The sequence below is a fragment of the Triticum urartu genome, chromosome 7A (genome assembly GCF_056163025.1).
Source record: "Triticum urartu cultivar PI428250 chromosome 7A, HENAU_Tu73, whole genome shotgun sequence".
Lineage (NCBI taxonomy): Eukaryota > Viridiplantae > Streptophyta > Magnoliopsida > Poales > Poaceae > Triticum > Triticum urartu.
The window spans coordinates 442,849,467-442,867,278 of record NC_141879.1 but is presented as its reverse complement, the minus strand read 5'-3'; the positions used below and the strand labels follow the sequence as shown (position 1 = coordinate 442,867,278).

Sequence of the window (17,812 nt, the reverse complement as noted above, 5' to 3'; positions counted from 1 at the left end):
CAGGTTGGAATAATTACCTTCGAGCATGACGAACAGCTTCTTGGCGAGCCCTCCGAGATAAGCCTCCAGATCTTTCGCCTTCCCCGCCAGCTCGCCCGCCTTGTCGTGCAGAGCCATCTTCTCCTTCTTCAGTCGACTGGCATCTCGATTAGCTGTCTCAAGAGCAGCTTTCAGTCTGGAGTTCTCCTCTTCAAGAGTCCCGACCGAAGCCAGCTTCTCTTCTGCGAGCTTCGTTTTGCTCGAGGCCTCCTTCAGCGCTTCTGCAAGGTCTTGATCCTTCTTCTTCAGAGCCTCCTCCAGTTTATCTACGGCGCGTCGAGTGGAACCAACATCAAGAATGGACAGGAAAGAAAAGCCACCTGTTAAGAATGGAGAACCTCACCAGCCATACCTTTTGCCTCTTCTTGCGCCTTCTTCAAATTCTCCTGAGCAAGATGCAAGTTAAGGTTGAGCTGGATCTGCTGATTCTCCAACTCAGTATAGCGAGCTACAAGTTCGCAAGATTTCTGCAAAAAGAAAAATCAGTCGACAGACGTCCAAGATAAGTTGCTTCCGAGTAACTCAGAGACAATGATGACGTTTCTAAGACCACAGCCGAATCAAAAACATTCGACAGTAGTCTCGGGGACTACACCCAGTGGGTGCACTCAGCGTGCCCCCACTGGTTTTAAAAAAAAGAGAGAGAAAATGTTGACCTGGCCCGACCAAACCGAGTGAAGAAATATAGCTACAGCAACACAATGTAAAGACTACAGTCGACTGCCAGCAGTCCACCGTAGTCTCGGGGACTACACCCAGTGGGTGCACTTAGCGTGCCCCCACTTGTCCAAGGATTGGCAGACACACCCAGTGGGTGTACAGATACAAAGATCTTCGGAAAAGAGACTCTACAAACAGCATATCATAACAGACCAAGTGTTGAGTCGACTGACCTGGACGTTGCTCTGAAGAGCCGAACTCGCGTCATAGGCTGCTTGGCTGGCCTCCCGAGCCATCTTCACTTGCTCCATCATGATCCCCGCCTAGCGTATAGCCTCCTTTGCAGCAGCCTCTTGGTCCTCAGGGACGGGGTATGTGGCAAAAAGCGAAGACGGATCCACAGTCGACGACGAGGGCCGCGCACTCGCCAGAGGAACGGCGAAGGTCACTGAAGCCCGAGTGGCGTCACCACCATCCCGAGCCTCGGCCTCGGACGCCGGAGCGGATTGGTGGGGGGTCTTGTCAGTCGACGCCCTCTTGTGCCTCCTCACTCTCAACGGTTCGTTGTCTTCATCGTCTGGGAGGTCGATAACATGAGGAGGAGCTACAAGGAAAACATTCAATCGACCAGAGTCGCGATAAAGGTTCAGTCGACTCAAAGGCAGGACATCAGCAATCGTACCAGGGTTGGAGGTAACAGCGTCCTCCATCTCTTGGTCGTCGTTCCTGGCGGAGACCTCAGAAGTAGCACCGCTGCAAATCTCGAAAGTCAATCAGTTGGCTCAGAGAATCGACCAAGGATCCGTCCACGGCCGACAAAGGAAAGCAAGTCTTATTATTACCCGGAAATGGTAGGAACAACCATCTTCATCTTGGGCAGAGCCTCGGGCGGCTTGGATGGCGTCGCTCGTGGATGCTTGGGAGCCCTCCCAGTCGGCGGAGGAGAAGAAGTCCGAGGGCGTTTCGACGACTGCCCAACAGGAGCAGTCGCCTTGCCACGTTCCCGCGCTGGATCGTGGCTGAGCTTGGATCGCCCCTCCGGACGGGGGGTTCAACCTCCTCCTCCTCCCCTTCGCTGGAGAAGATGTCGTCGCCTCCCTCTCCCTCACCATCAGACTCCCACTCGCCTTGGTCGTCCCCGCTCTCGCCTCCGCTCGCCTCCCCTTCCTCAGTCGACCCCTGTGCCCCGTTGGGCGTCGAGTACATCTCGGTGGTCGCCTAGAAAACAATAGACAAGACGAAAGTCAATCAACTTATTCAAAAAAGACCAATACAGAAGACAAGATATCAGTCGGGAGCACAAAGACATACCTGGTCCACCTCATACGAGTTGTCGAGTGGGGTTACCCTCCTGGCTCCTCGGGGGTTGTCTTTGTTCCCCGTGATGCTCGACAGCCACCCCTCCACCATCTTGTCTGTGACCTCCTCCGGGTGGACCCGAGTGGTGTCGTCAAGACCCGAATACAGCCACATCGGGTGGTCGCGGGCCTGGAGCGGTTGGATGCGCCTTTGAAGAAAGACCTCCAGCAGGTCCATACCAGTCACGCCCTCGCGGACAAGCTCAACCACTCGACCTGCCAGAACCTTGACTTGGGCCTTTTCCTCCGGCGCGACTTTCAGAGAGGCAGGCTTCTCGGCTCGGTCGAGGGAAAAAGGAGGAAGACCAGTCGACTGCCCGGGGGTCGCCTCGTCCTTGCAGTAGAACCAGGTCGACTGCCAGCCACGGACCGACTCCGGGAAGGTGATAGATGGAAAACAACTCTTCCCCCTCGTCTGGATCGCCAGGCCCCCGCACAGCTGGATCACCTGCGTCCTCTCGTCACTCGACTTAGCCTTCTTGACCGATTGAGAACGGCAGGTAAAGATGTGTTTGAAGAGTCCCCAATGGGGTCGACAACCCAAGAAAGCCTCACACATGGAGATGAAAGCAGTAAGGTAGACAATGGAGTTGGGAGTGAAGTGGTGGAGCTGCGCTCCGAAGAAATTCAAGAAACTCCGGAAGAAAGGATGGGGCGGCAGAGAAAACCCTCGGTCGATGTGGGTGGCTAGGAGCACGCACTCACCGTCGCGGGGTTGAGGTTCGATCTCTCCCCCCGGAAGACGCGCAGCTTCGTGGGGAATGACTCCCCCCTCGACCATGTCGTCGAGATCCTCTTGCCGGAGCACCGACGGCATCCAGTCGCCCTGGATCCAACCTTTGGGCAGAGCGGTCCTAGAGGAAGATCCGCCCCGAGCTGACCTCTTCCCTTTCCCCGCTGCCGCCGCCTTCTTCGATCGCTCCAGAGAGGAGGTCTTGCTCTTCGTCATCGTCGCCGGCGAAGTCTCGCATGGGCCTGCTGCGCTGGGGCGGGAACGGAGGTGGCGGAAGGACTTGCGAAGGGAGAGAGGCGGGAGAAAGGAGGAGAAGAGAGCGCACTGCTTGGAAACCCCGAGCCGGCGATTTATAAGGGACCGCTTCCGAGTGGCTGACTGGTAGGCCCAGGCTATCCAGTCAAATCCCGCATCAGACGCGCGCGCAGTACGTGGCGAAAAAGGCGACGCGGAGATCGAGGGGCTTCCGCTTTATCGCTTCCAATTACTGCGGCCGCTCCCGTCCCGCGCGCTTCCCAAAATCCAAATCCCGCGACATCCGCGGGCCACAAAAACGACTTGTCAAAACAGAAGACCCCGATCGCGCCGGCGCTCGGTATGTCACAAACAAAGAAATTCACTCGACGAAAGGCCTGGAATGGATCAAGGCGACTGAAAAAGGTTGGCAACGTCATCCGTGACGATTGACCCAAAACGAGGCGCTCATGTAGCCCGAAGAACCAGTCGGAAAGATCTCCAACTCTTTCCCCACTCTAACCTCGATCCATTCGGGGGCTAATGATGAAGACATGTACCTAGGGTTGGGACACGGACCTGACCAAAGAGTCTTACCCTAGGACACCCCTAGGAGAAGTCACCTTTTCCTCTACTCGAAGGTATCCCACTCGACGGGTTCAAGACACTCGACCAAGAAGCTATCACTCGACCATGAAGCTAGCCACTCGACCGAAGTTACTCCGCAGGCAAACGGTCGGGTATTAAGTAGTCTTTATGGTCATTATAGCACTTTACTAGGGGCGTTACCAGTAACGCCCAACCTTAAATGTACCTTAAACCCTGCATTACTGAGGGCAGGAGAGGGCCGACGAACTCTATATAAGCCACCCCCCTCCTCAGTATGAAGGGTTCGCACCCCTGTATCCATACACGCATAATCCAGTCAACCGCCTCCGGGCTCCGAGACGTAGGGGTATTACTTCCTCTGAGAAGGGCCTGAACTCGTAAACCTCGCGTGTAACAACTTCCCAATAGCTAAGATCTAGCCTCTCCATATTCACCCCCCTACATCACTGTCAGAGTTAGAACCACGACATCTAGAACGTAGAAAGAAGTGCTTTTCCACCGGTATCAACATTCTATCTGGAATCAGTAGCGATAATTGTTGTATTGTGAGCCAGCCCCGTAAGACACTACGCACCTCCAAATTATATAATTTTTCCAATCATTTCATTTATACAACCCGCAAATAAGATAAGATCTTGGCTCGCCCTACAAAAAAACAACTATATGCCCTATAAACTTGCTTGCTTCTTCGAATTTCGAAATAACATATAGAAAGTGTTTCTGTGATGAGACCATTCTCGATCGATAAATGCGATAAGAGCCTATGTGTTTCACTGGCAGTCGGCCAATAGGGGAAGGTTGTAAATCCGGCGAACCGACCGCTTTAAGAACGTGATTGTTTTCTCTCACTCAGTTATCAATTGACAAAGATGACCCATTCTTTTTCGCCCTAAAAATGACAATGGTATGGTACTTTTTCTTAGTTCTAGATACATCCTCTTTTATCCATTTTGATGATAAGTATTTTCGGACGGAGGGAGTACGTAGGACTGAGAAGTGAAAATCATATGGTTTTTGTATGGACCACCCTATTTGCATTTGTTTTCTTTTTGTTACACACACTCGATTTGAAAGGGAAAATACATTGTGTTCAAGTTTATTTTACGGGTCCCCGAGTTGAATGGAAATGTTGTCGAAATGACACAACATTCACCTAATCTTTCATAGAATAAATACTATGCTCTCTGCCATGCAACAAATCAACTTGTATCATACCAGCACGTTGTTGTGTCTCATGGGAAGGAGGCCTGTTTATTTAGAGTCAAATGGTTTGCTTAGAAAGATTCTAATTTACACATTTCCGACTTGACGGAGTTGGGCACGAGGCTTGTCTTGCTCCAGCCTCCGGTGTGAATGACGATGTTGGATTCCGTCTCCACTTGGGCTCTCCTCTCAGATGGAAGGAACCCCGGGGAGGGACGGGGTTGCCACCAACCAAGTGAGCCAATGAATCTCCTCTCCTCCGCAGAGTTGGCGCTTTTGTGGGAATCTTTTGCGTGCAAGTCCAAGTATCTGCGCGGCCAATCATCCATCCTCGCTTCCGTGCCGAGAACTGCGATGAACAGTTGATTGGTACTAGTAACTATACTACCAATCGCGTAGCGACATCGCTTGGCTATCTAACCGTCCGGATTCTGTTCGTCTCCGACGACTTTACCGTTCCTTCATTTGATTTTCTTGTCCAATTTGCTCGCTCGCATGTGTACGTCGCCCTCCACGTATGCCGGTGCGGGGTGGCCGTCCACGTACGGCTAGCGCTCGCCCCGTCTTCCTCGGTGCAGTGCACGGAGCAGAACGCCGTCCACCTTTTCGCCGTCACTCTCTTGACCGAGCCGGTCCCGCGTCGCCATTATAAGCCGTACGGTCGATATGTACAGCCACCAGCCAGGTCCTGCCCACAAGGCCACAACGCAACGCCAACATACAGCATACATACGCCGCGAGTTGCCCGCCCCGCGCCCCGCTGCTTTCTCCACTCCAAATTTCCAATACTCAGGCAGGCAGGCGGCTGCTAGATACGATGGGCAGCCACGCGGGTGGCACGGAGACGGCGGAGGAGAGGACGCGGGTGTGCGACCTCCCGGAGGCGTGCGTGGCGCACGTGATCGCGCTCACCTCCCCGCGGGACGCCTGCCGCTGCGCCGCCGTCTCGCCCTGCTTCCGCGACGCCGCCGGCTCCGACGTCGTCTGGGCGCGCTTCCTCCCGCCGGACTACCTCCAGCTGCACCAGGCGCCGGCCCGGCGATTCCCGCTCTCGCGCTCCGCCTCCACGGCCTCGGCGGGGGCGGCGGCGTCGACCAAGAAGGAGGCCTACCTCGGGCTCACCGACGCGGCCGTGCTGGTGGACGGCGGCGGCATGGCCGTGTGGCTGGCCAAGGAGAGCGGCGCCAAGTGCGTGGCGATCTCGGCGAGGAGGCTCAGCCTGCCGTGGGACGACGGCGAGTTCAGCTGGACGTGGACGCCCCACCCGCTCTCCAGGTACGCCCAACATCTTTTTGTCCCTGTCATTAATTTCTCCTTTCTCCTCACTCCAAATCAACACAACTCAATTGCCAGCTTTAATAACTTTAATTAATTACCAACATAGATCGATCCATGGAGCATATAGTTTGTTCGATTCGTTCCATTTCGTGAATCAATTCTAGCTGCTTTCATGTCGACATGATGACGATTTGAATGGGTGGAACGGACGGGCCATGGAAAGGCAATTGGACTTGGTTTTCTTTCCTTCTTTTCGTGGCGTAGGAAGGCGATTGGAGAGTTGGTTGCGACAAGTGCCTCCATTACCGAGCTCCCTCCACCTCCAGTGGGCGTGCCCGCGTATTGAACAATTCTTTCTCTTGATTAGTATACTATAAGGTGCGAGTGCGAGTGAGTGCGCGGCAGTTGTTTTTGTTTGTGAGACGGCAGCCAAGCAAGTTAAAGATGATGCGCGCTTTCTTCTAGAAACAACACACACCAATTACAATTAGTCCAACAGTGAGACTTGTTGCAGAATTCACATCCACGAACTGTTGCCTCAATTTACTTCTTCTTTTTTGAAAGGTTTGCATCCACTTCCCATACGTAGTAGACTCGATCTTCTTCCACGCGGAGTACATAAATAACATCTCCCGCCGGAGCACTTTTCCGACGGAGTCGTAGAAATCACCGGCGGCAGGCAGGCAGGAGGATTGAGCAAGTAAGTGCATGCGCGTGCATGTGGCTACGAGTACGAGCCAAGTCAACTCCACCCCCTGCGGTCGGCTGAAAGCCACGCGACTCCCCCAACAATAATACGGCATCCCTCATTAGTTGATCACTCGTCAACTTGCCCACAATCTCACATCAAAAACGAAAAAAGAAAACCCTTACCCACGATCGCCGTCCACGAAATTGGTTGCATCCATGAATGAATTGATCGATGCTCTGTTTGCATCCATGCAACTGTATCCGCGTGCATCATGCGGCTCATTAAACAATGGTATCCTCGCCTGGCTGTGCATCGCATATGATCGATGCAGATTGCGCGGAAGTTTTCCCTTCTATTACTCCCTCCTTTTTTATTTATAAGACTCAATTCAAAAATCTCACCAACCAAGGTAGATGATGGGTGGTGGAATATTTTTTGTAGTTTGCAAAAGCATATAATTAATGCTTTTGTTTTCCTCAAAAAAATTATGTTTATAAACGCATTAATTGCAATGCATGCATGCATAAAGTGCATGTTGGCCAGTTTTCTTTTAATACTTGCATGCAATGATTTAATGCACATTGAAATCTGAACATATAAGGGGATAATCAAATTAAGCCTTATAAAATGGAAAAACTAAAATTTTGAGATAAGCTCTATAAATCGGAGAGGAGGGAGTATCAGATTATAAATAAATTTTAGTACTGCTACTGGTATCTCTGTGCTGATATTGACGATCACTATCAGCTAGCTGACTTACTTTTTGAGATAAGAGCATGGTTATCCGTGTTAATTACCATGTCATTTAGAGTCAACCTAATAGTCCGCTTATACAATAATATAGGATTTTAATATGTACTGCTTTATTAATATCTGACCAACCTTACAATCTCACAAAGTATCTTGGGTCTTGTGCTATAGCCGGCTTTTATTCTACAATCCATTTTCCTTCTCTCTCATCTTTCCGCTCCTCTAACTAAACGAAGATATAATATTTTAATCCTTATAACCTGCTTATGTTATCCTATTATACTTGCTATAAATAAATGACTTCTCCGGTCCAGATTAATTTAATGGTTTGCCTCTGTATATCAGGTTCGCGGATGTGGCCCAGCTGGTGGACTGCACGTGCTTCGACATCTACGGCCGACTCCCGACCGCCGCGCTCACGCCGGCCACCGCCTACACAGCGTACCTCGTCTTCACCACCGAAGACACCCACCGTGGCCTGAGCTTTCCGGACCAGGAGACCACCGTCAGCGTGGGCGGCAGCGCTCCGTCGCGCCATGCCGTGTGCCTCCGCCCCGACCCCACTGATGCGCGTAGGTTCAGAGACAGCAAAGGTACGGACGACGTCCACGTAAGGGGGCCGGTGCTGCGCGGCGATGGATGGTGGGAGGTGGAGATGGGGCGGTTGCGCACCCGCGACGAGGCAGTGGTGGGGGAGGAGGTGGCGGTGAGCTTCGAGATACTGGGGTGGTACCCCAAGCGCGGGCTCATCGTGGAAGGCATCGAGTTCAGGCCCATCTGATCGATCCTAGCTAGAGACCTCAAGTTATGTTTGTACGCTGAATATCGGTTCATCTCGTCGATGAGCGAGCGCATGCATGTGCGTCTAGTTTGTGAGTAGTAAATTGGACAACTTTGTTGACACATTTCCAGAACATGTGTCTAGTGATGCCATGGGCATAATCGGTGTAGGTGGTGTTTGGCTCAGGTGGATTCCGAAAAAGCTTATGCGAGCAGTGAGCTGTGAAGAAATAATTGTGAGCTAAGAACGAAAGCTGAAAGCCGTTTGGTTGAAGCGATTGTGAAAATTTTGATAATGCCATGAGAGAATGTTTATGTGTTGATTGACCGTAAAACACTTATTTACACATTGAAAGCAAATTATCAAGTTTTAATGTTGCATAGGCTTGAAAAATATGAACAGAACAATTATGGCGAAGTTCTACATCGTCGATACATTCTAATTTTATGGAAAATTCATCAACACTCACAGAAATTGGTACAAATGGTCATATATTTGCATACACATAAATATGAAAAGTTTGGAAGGAAATTATAACTTTTTACAAGCTGTAATTCATATAAAGACCACAAAGGATCTTTGCAAAAAATCACACAATCCTTTCCATTTTCTCCTGGCGGCTATAAATTTTCCGTCCATGTCCCCTCTCCTCCCGTGTGGCAACTTCATTGTCTCTTCCCAAAAGTTTATTAGGGAGAAGCTTCTTATCTATAGTCTGAAACAAGTCCAACGCCAGACCAGTCATATCGGGTCACAAACTTAAGGTAATCACGATCTTCAGAGTGTTAGTCAAACGGGAGTGATGAAAATATATTTGTAGATTTTTCAATAAATACTCGAAATGGTTTTGAGAGGATCCGGAACCGTTTTAGGGTAACCGGATTGGGTAATACCAGGTATTACCGATAATTAATATATAGGTGAAAAATGTTTCTGAAGATATTAAATTATATATAATATTCTCTAGTAATTGTTAGAGGGATTTTATATTTAATTTAATATCAATGGGTCTAATAAGGCCAAGCGGTGGAGTGGAAATTGGGCCAGCATGGCCCAAGAAGGGAGGCGCCCCCTTTCCTATAGGGGAGGCCAAATTGGGGTTGGGAGAGGACTCCTCGTCCCACTCTAGGCTGGCGCAAGGGGGAGCTCTTTTAGATACAGGTTTTGGAGCCTCCTCTAGTTTTTCTAGCCCTAGTTCTAGTTGCTCCTAGTTGACTAATTAGAGCTTGGTCTAGTTCCTTTAATCCTCATAATTAGAAGCCAAGTGTGTTTCTAATCTCCTCCCTCTAATTCTTTGGCGATGATTAACTTTGAATGGCGAAGCGCTGCCGGATCATGAAGGTTGCACGCTTGCAACCAAGTAGAGAGGTCGTGCTTTCGGTCTTCGGTTCAAGGGACTGTTCATGGGCGGTTCGTGGGATTGTTCGTCGATGGTTAGAGGGACTCCAAGTACAATATACACTGACACGTTCTTCTTCCGATGCAACTCAATGACGGTAACGATCGTGATCCCAACCTGTTATGCATCTTCATATTGATCTTGGGTGTGCGTAGGTGTGGATTTTTTGTTTTCTACTATGTCCCCCAACAATGGTATCAGAGCAATTATATGAGTAGGTGCAAGTTGCGATCTAGATCAAATGTGGATGTGAGGGTTTGATGTTCTTGCTTATGCTTCCCTCAAGTGTTGCTTTGGTTCAATTCATTGGCGGCATGCTGAGGCTTTGCACAAAGTTCTAACAATCACTGGGCTCTGACTGTCGACGATCTGCTAACAGTTCTTTGGGCCTCATCATAGTAAAGAATAGTGAACTGCCACGTACACAAGACGGTGCTGAAGATGGATGATCTTCTAGGGGGTCACGCGTATTTGACAAAGTTTAGTGTGGGGTTAGAGATTTTTAATTAAGTATCTTTCCTCACACACTGATGCTTCTCCGTCGTATCTATAATTTTTGATTGTTCCATGCCAATATTTTACAACTTTCATATACTTTTGACAACTTTTTGTACTATTTTTGGGACTAACATATTGATCCAGTGCCCAGTGCCATTTCCTGTTTGTTGCATATTTTTTGTTTCACAGAATATCCATATCAAACGGAGTCCAAACGCGATAAAAACATACGAAGTTTTTTTGAAATATATGTGATTTTTGAGAAAAAGGATCAATGTGAGACGATGCCCGAGGGGCCCACAAGCCCTTGAGGCACGCCCCCTACCCAGGGCGTGTCCAGGGGCTTGTGGCCACCCCGTAGGTCGATTGGAGGTCTCCTTCGGCCGCTAGGAAGCTCATACCAGAATAAAAATCATGTTAAAATTTCAGCCAATCGAAGTTACGGATCTCCAGGAATTTAAGAAACGGTGAAAGGCCAGAATCAGGAGCGTAGAAACAGAACAAAACACAGAGAGATCCAATCTCAGAGAGGGTCTCGCCCCTCCGCCACCATGGAGGCCAAGGACCAGAGGGGAAACCCTTCTCCCATCTAGGGGGTAGGCCAAGGAAGAAGAAGGAGGGGCTCTCCCTCCCCCTCTCTCCCGGTGGTGCCGGAACGCCGCCGGGGCCATCATCGTGACGGTGATCTACACCAACAACTTCGCCGCCGTCATCACCAACTCTCCCCCTCTATGCAGCGGTGTAACCTCTCTTTTACCCGTTGTAATCTCTACTTAAACATGGTGCTCAACGCTATATATTATTTCCCAATGATATATGGCTATCCTATGATGTTTGAGTAGATCCGTTTTGTCCTATGGGTTGATTAATGATCGTGATTGGTTTGAGTTGCATGTTTTATTATTGGTGTTGTCCTAAGGTGCTCTCCATGTCTCGCAAGCATGAGGGATTCCTACTGTAGGGTTTGCAATATGTTCATGATTTGCTTATGGTGGGTTGCGTGAGTGACAGAAGCACATACCCGTGTAAGTAGGTTGTTTGCATATGGGAATAAAGAGGACTTGATACCTTACAATGCTACGGTTGGGTTTTACCTTAATGATCTTTAGTAGTTGCGTATGCTTGCTAGAATTCCAATCATAAGTGCATATGATCCAAGTAGAGAAAGGATGTTAGCTTATGCCTCTCCCTCGTATAAAATTGTAATAATGATTACTGGTCTAGTTATCGATTACCTAGGGACAAATAACTTTCTTCTGACAAAAATCTCTCTACTAAAACTAAGTTGTTTCTTTATCTAAACAGTCCCTAGCTTTTATTTACGTGTTATTTATTATCTTGCAAACCTATCCTATCACACCTACAAAGTACTTATAGTTTGATACTTATTCTAGGTAGAGCGAACGTTAAGCGTGCGTAGAGTTGTATCGGTGGTCGATAGAACTTAAGGGGATATTTGTTCTAGCTTTAGCTCCTCGTTGGGTTCGACACTCTTACTTATCGAGAAAGGCTATAATTTATCCGATATACTTGTGGGTTATCAAGACTTTTTTCTGGTGCCATTGCCAGGGAGCAATAGCGTGGGGTGAATATTCTCGTGTGTGCTTATTTGCTTTATCACTAAGTAGATTTTATTTTCTGTTCTAAGTTGTTCCCTATATTTATTTATGGATATGGAACACGAAATACCAAAAAATTAGGTGTACTTGCTACTCATGGAGGTGGGGATCCTCCTAAAACCCTCGATGCTCGCTATGTGGAAAGTATTAAACACTACTTTGATAATCCCGAGAAAACCCCGTTCAACTTGATAATGGGAGAGATGTTGGATCAACGTGAATATTTTAGGGATTATCGCTTGGCTCTAAAAGGGGAACTGTTATGGGATCAAATTCATATGTTGCATTGGTATGCTTGGAATTTATGCCGGAGATATGATTATACTTGTTGCTCTAGGATGAAGGCTCCACACCTTCCCTTTTCATGTAAATTTAATGATAATGAAAATTGTCTTCTTATGCTACTGGTATATATGATTACTGTGATGTGGAACAAATAGTAGAATTTTTTGCTTTTAAGGGTGCTATTGAAATTGAATCTTTGTTTGAAAAATGTGAAATTTTTGATGATGCTATTTATAGACCTGGAAATTATGCTATACTTAAATATTTCTATGAGAATTGTGAATATAATGCCAATATTAATGAGTTTATTGAGAAAGTCTCCGCTATCCAAGAAGAGACTAATATTTTGCAGGAATCTATGGAAGAAGAAATTTATGACACTGTAAGCTCACTAGATGAAAAAGATGAGGAGGAGAGCGAAGAACAAAAGGAGGAAGAGCGGATTGATCACCCGTGCCGACCTTCTAATAAGAGTAACTCTTTATCCTGTACATTGTTTAATTTCCCTTCGTGCCTACCGAAGGATGAATGCTATGATGATTACTATGATCCCTTGGATTCGTTTGAAATATCCCTTTTTGATGATATTGATGCTTGTTATGCTTGTGGCCAAGATGCCAATATGAATTATACTTATGAAGATGAAACTGCTATAGTTCCTTATGTTCAACATGAAATTGTTGCTATTGCACCCACACATGATAGTCCTATTATCTTCTTGAATTCTCCCAACTACACTATATCGGAGAAGTTTGCACTTATTAAGGATTATATTGATGGGTTGCGTTTTACTACTACACATGATGATTTTGATGAATATAATATGCATGTGCTTGCTACTACTACTTGAAATTATTATGAGAGAGGAACTACATCTCCACCTCTCTATGTTTCCAATACGATAAAATTGCAAGAAACTGATTATACTATGCATTGGCCTTTACTTGATGTCCATGAATTGTTCTTTTATGACATGCTGATGCATAGGAAGAGAGTTAGACTTTGTTGTTACTTGATATATGTTACTTTGTGCTCACTACTAAATCACACATCATTGTTAATTAAAATTGGCTTTGATATACCTTGGGATCCGGGTGGATCCATTACTTGAGCACTATATGCCTAGCCTAATGGCTTTAAAGAAAGCACTGCCAGGGAGACAACCCGAAAGTTTTAGAGAGTCATTTATTTCTGTTGTGTGCTTTTATAAAGTTTTAAAACAAAAAAATAAAGTGGGGAACCTAAAAAAATTCAAAAAGAAAAGTGAAAGTAAGAAAGACGAGCACCGTTGAAGTGGGGGAGCTCCTTGAACTTTGTTCATCCCCATGGAAACTTTGCAAACTTTGATTACAAAAGCTTTTCAACAAAAATAATTATCCCCTTGTACAAATCCATTGTATTATAAAAATAATGTCCCAAGATGTGCTTTTAGGATGATTACATTGATTGTTTGGTTTGTGCAGTGCAAAAACAGAAACTTTAGCTGTAGTGCTTGAATTTACATTTTTTTACTAGAACGTCAAAAGTTTCTGAAATTTTTACAAAGTACTGCTATGCAAATTTTTTATTTTGTCCTAATTTTTCAGAATTTTTGGAGTTACAGAAGTATGGTAGATGTTCAGATTGCTATAGACTATTTTATTTTTGATGCATTGTTTTGCGTGTTTTGATGAATCTATGGATTGTATTGGTGATATAAGCTGTGGTGAAGTTAGAGCACAGTAGTTATAATGCAAAAGTAAAATATGAATGAGTTTTCAACAATACTTAAAGTGGTGATTTTCTTTATTATACTAACGGATCTCACGAGGGATTTTGTTAAGTTTTGTGTGATTCAAGTTTTCAAGTTTTGGGTGAGATCATGATGGATGAAGCAATAAGGAGTGGCAAGAGACTAAGCTTGGGGATGCCCGAGGCACCCCAAGGTAATATTCAAGTACTCCCTAGCAACTAAGCTTGGGGATGCCCCGGAAGGCATCCCCTCTTTCTTCTAACGACCATCGGTAATTTTACGTGGAGCTATATTTTTATTCGCCACATGATATGCGCAAATTCTTGGAGCGTCTTTTGTGTTTATTTTTCCTTGTTATTTTATGCACCATGCTGGTATGAGAAAGTCCTTGGTTGATTTATAAAGTGCTTCATGCACTTCAATTATATCTTTTGAGTATGGCTTTATAGAATGCTTCATGTGCTTCACTTATATCATTTGAAGTTTGGATTGTCTGTTTCTCTACACATAGAAAATCGCCACTTGTAGAATGCTCTTTTGCTTCATTTACATTTGTTAGAGCGTGGTCATATCTTTTGTAGAAAGAATTAAACTCTCTTGCTTCACTTATATCTATTTAGAGAGTTAACAGGAATTGGTCATTCACATGGTTAGTCATAAAATCATACATAAAAACTTGTAGATCACTGAATATGATATGTTTGATTCCTTGCAATAGTTGTCCGATATAAATATGGTGATATTAGAGTCATGCTAGTGAGTAATTGTGGATTGGTAGAAATACTTGTGTTAAGGTTTGTGATTCCCTAAGCATTCACTTATGGTGAACCGTTATGTGATGAAGTCGGAGCATGATTTATTTTTTGATTGTCTTCCTTATGAGTGGCCGTCGGGGACGAGCGATGGTATTTTCCTACCAATCTATCCCCTAGGGGCATGTGTATTAGTACTTTGCTTTGATGGCTAATAATTTTTTGCAATAAGTATGTGAGTTCTTTATGACTAATGTGGAGTCCATGGATTATATGCACTCTCACCTTGCCACCATTGCTAGCCTCTCTCATGCCGTGCAACTTTCGCCAGTGCATAAAACCATCCTTATGCCTTCCTCAAAACAGCCACCGTACCTACCTATCATGGCATTTCCATAGCCATTCCGAGATATATTGCCATGCAACTTCCATCATCGTCATATACATGACTTGAGCGTTCATTGTCATATAGTCATCATGTATCAGTTTTATCGAGTTGTAATATCACGTTGTAAGTAAATAAAAGTGTGATGATCATCATTATTAGAGCATTGCTCCAGTGAGCAAAGGATGATGGAGGCTATGATTCCCTCACGTCGGGATGAGACTTCGGACTTACAAAAATAAAAAAGGCCAAAGAGCCCAAAATAAAAAAGAGAGGCCAGAGAGCCCAAAATAAAAAAAAGAGATAAAAAGAGAGAAGGGGCACTGTTACTATACTTTTACCACACTTGTGCTTCAGAGTAGCACCAAGTTTTTCATATAGAGAGTCTCTTAAGTTATCACTTTCATATACTAGTGGGAATTTTTCATTATAGAACTTGGCTTATATATTCCTATGATGGGCTTCCTGCCCGAGGTCTCCATGAGCAAGCAAGTTGGATGCATACCCACTTAGTTTCATTTGTGAGCTTTCATACACTCATAGCTCTAATGCATCCATTGCATGGCAATCCCTACTCACTTACATTGATATCAATTGATGGGCATCTCCATAGCCCATTAATTTGCCTAGTTGATGTGAGACTTTCTCCTTTTTGTCTTCTCCTCACAACCACCATATTCTATTCCACCTATAGTGCTATATCCATGGCTCACGCTCATGTATTGCGTGAAAGTTGAAAAGGCTTGAGAACATTAAAAGTATGAAACAATTGCTTGGCTTGTCATCCGGGTTATTCATGATGAAATACTTTGTGTGATGAAGATGGAGCATAGCCAGACTATATGATTTTGTAGGGATAACTTTCTTTGCCCATGTTATTTTGAGAAGACATGATTGCTTTATTAGTATGCTTGAAGTATTATTGTCTTTATATAAAATGATAGACTATTGCTTTGAATCACTCATGTCATAATATGTGTGCCATGATTAGATTATATGATCAAGATTATGCTAGGTAGCATTCCACATTCATTTTTTTAAAATTTACCTACTCGAGGATGAGAAGGAATTAAGCTTGGGGATGCTGATACGTCTCCGTCATATCAATAATTTTTGATTGTTTCATGCCAATATTCTACAACTTTCATATACTTTTGGAAATTTTTATATTATCTTTTGGACTAAAATATTGATCCAGTGCCCAATGCCAGTTCCTGTTTGTTGCATATTTTTTGTTTCGTAGAATATCCATATCAAACAGAGTCCAAACGTGATAAAAACTTACAGAGATATTTTTTGGAATATATGTGATTTTTGGAAAAAAGAATCAATGCGAGACAATGCCCAAGGGGTCCACAAGCCCTTGAGGCGCGCCCCTTACCCAGGGTGCGGCCAGGGGCTTGTGGTCACCCCATAGGTCGATTGGAGGTCTCCTTCGGCTGCAAGGAAGTTTATATCCGGATAAAAATCGTGTTAAAATTTCAGCCCAATCGGAGTTACGGATCTCCGGGAATTTAAGAAACGGTGAAAGGCCAGAATCAGGAGTGCAGAAACAAAAGGAAGCAGAGAGAGATCCAATCTCGGAGGGGCTCTCGCCCCTCCGCCGCCATGGAGGCCAAGGACTAGAGGGGAAACCCTTTTCCCATCTAGGGGGATGCCAAGGAAGAAGAAGAAGGAGGGGGGCTCTCTCCCCCTTTCTCCCGGTTGTGCCGGAACGCCGCCGGGGCCATCATCGTAACGACGATCTACACCAACAACTTCGTCGCCGTCATCACCAACTCTCTCTCCCCCTCTATGCAGCGGTGTAACCTCTCTTTTACTTGCTGTAATCTCTTCTTAAACATGGTGCTCAACGATATATATTATTTCCCAATGATGTATGGTTATCCTATGATGTTTGAGTATATCTGTTTTGTCCTATGGGTTGATTGATGATCGTGATTGGTTTAAGTTGCATGTATTATTATTGGTGATGTCCTATGGTGCTCTCCGTGTCGTGCAAGCGTGAGGCATCCCCGCTACAGGGTTTACAATATGTTCATGATGTGCTTATGGTGGGTGGCATGAGTGACATAAGCACAGACCCGAGAAAGTAGGTTGTTTGCGTATGGGAATAAAGAGGACATGATACCTTATAATGCTATGGTTGGGTTTTACCTTAATGATCTTTAATAGTTGCGTATGCCTGCTAGAATTCTAATCATCAGTGCATATGATCCAAGTAGAGAAAGTATGTTAGCTTATGCCTCTCCCTCATAAAATTGCAATAATGATTACCGGTCTAGTTATCGATTGCCTAGGGACAAATAACTTTCTTCTGATAAAAAGCTCTCTACTAAAACTAACTTAGTTGTTTCTTTATCTAAACATCCCCTAACTTTTTATTTACATGTTCTTTGTTATCTTGAAAACCTATCCTATCACACCTACAAAGTACTTCTAGTTTCATACTTATTCCAGGTAGAGCGAACGTTAAGCGTGCGTAGAGTTGTATCAATGGTCGATAGAACTTGAGGGAATATTTGTTCTACCTTTAGCTCCTCGTTGGGTTCAACAATCTTACTTATCGAGAAAGGCTACAATTGATACCCAATACTTGTGGGTTATCACACACCCCGGAACTTAATCTAGCATCAAGAATCATCGCCTATGTTGTGGACGTGCGTTGCTAGTATTTTTTTTAAAAAACTGATTAACCACGTAACTAAAATTTGCTAAAACCGATTAGAGGACGTCTAACTTGGTTTTGCAGAGTATGCATATGATATAATATAGCCTTCGTATGATAGTGAGTTTATGTATGAGG

At 45.4% G+C, this 17,812-nt stretch overlaps 1 protein-coding gene across 1 annotated transcript; it reads left to right on the top strand.

Moving 5' to 3' along the window:
* Positions 1–5,508: 5,508 nt before the first annotated feature.
* LOC125523180 (F-box protein PP2-B10) lies at positions 5,509–8,644 on the top strand. Its single transcript, XM_048688234.1, has 2 exons — positions 5,509–6,111; positions 7,901–8,644. Exons 1-2 carry the CDS (start codon positions 5,654–5,656, stop codon positions 8,334–8,336), a joined length of 894 nt encoding a protein of 297 aa, XP_048544191.1. The 5' UTR covers positions 5,509–5,653; the 3' UTR covers positions 8,337–8,644.
* Positions 8,645–17,812: the final 9,168 nt, after the last annotated feature.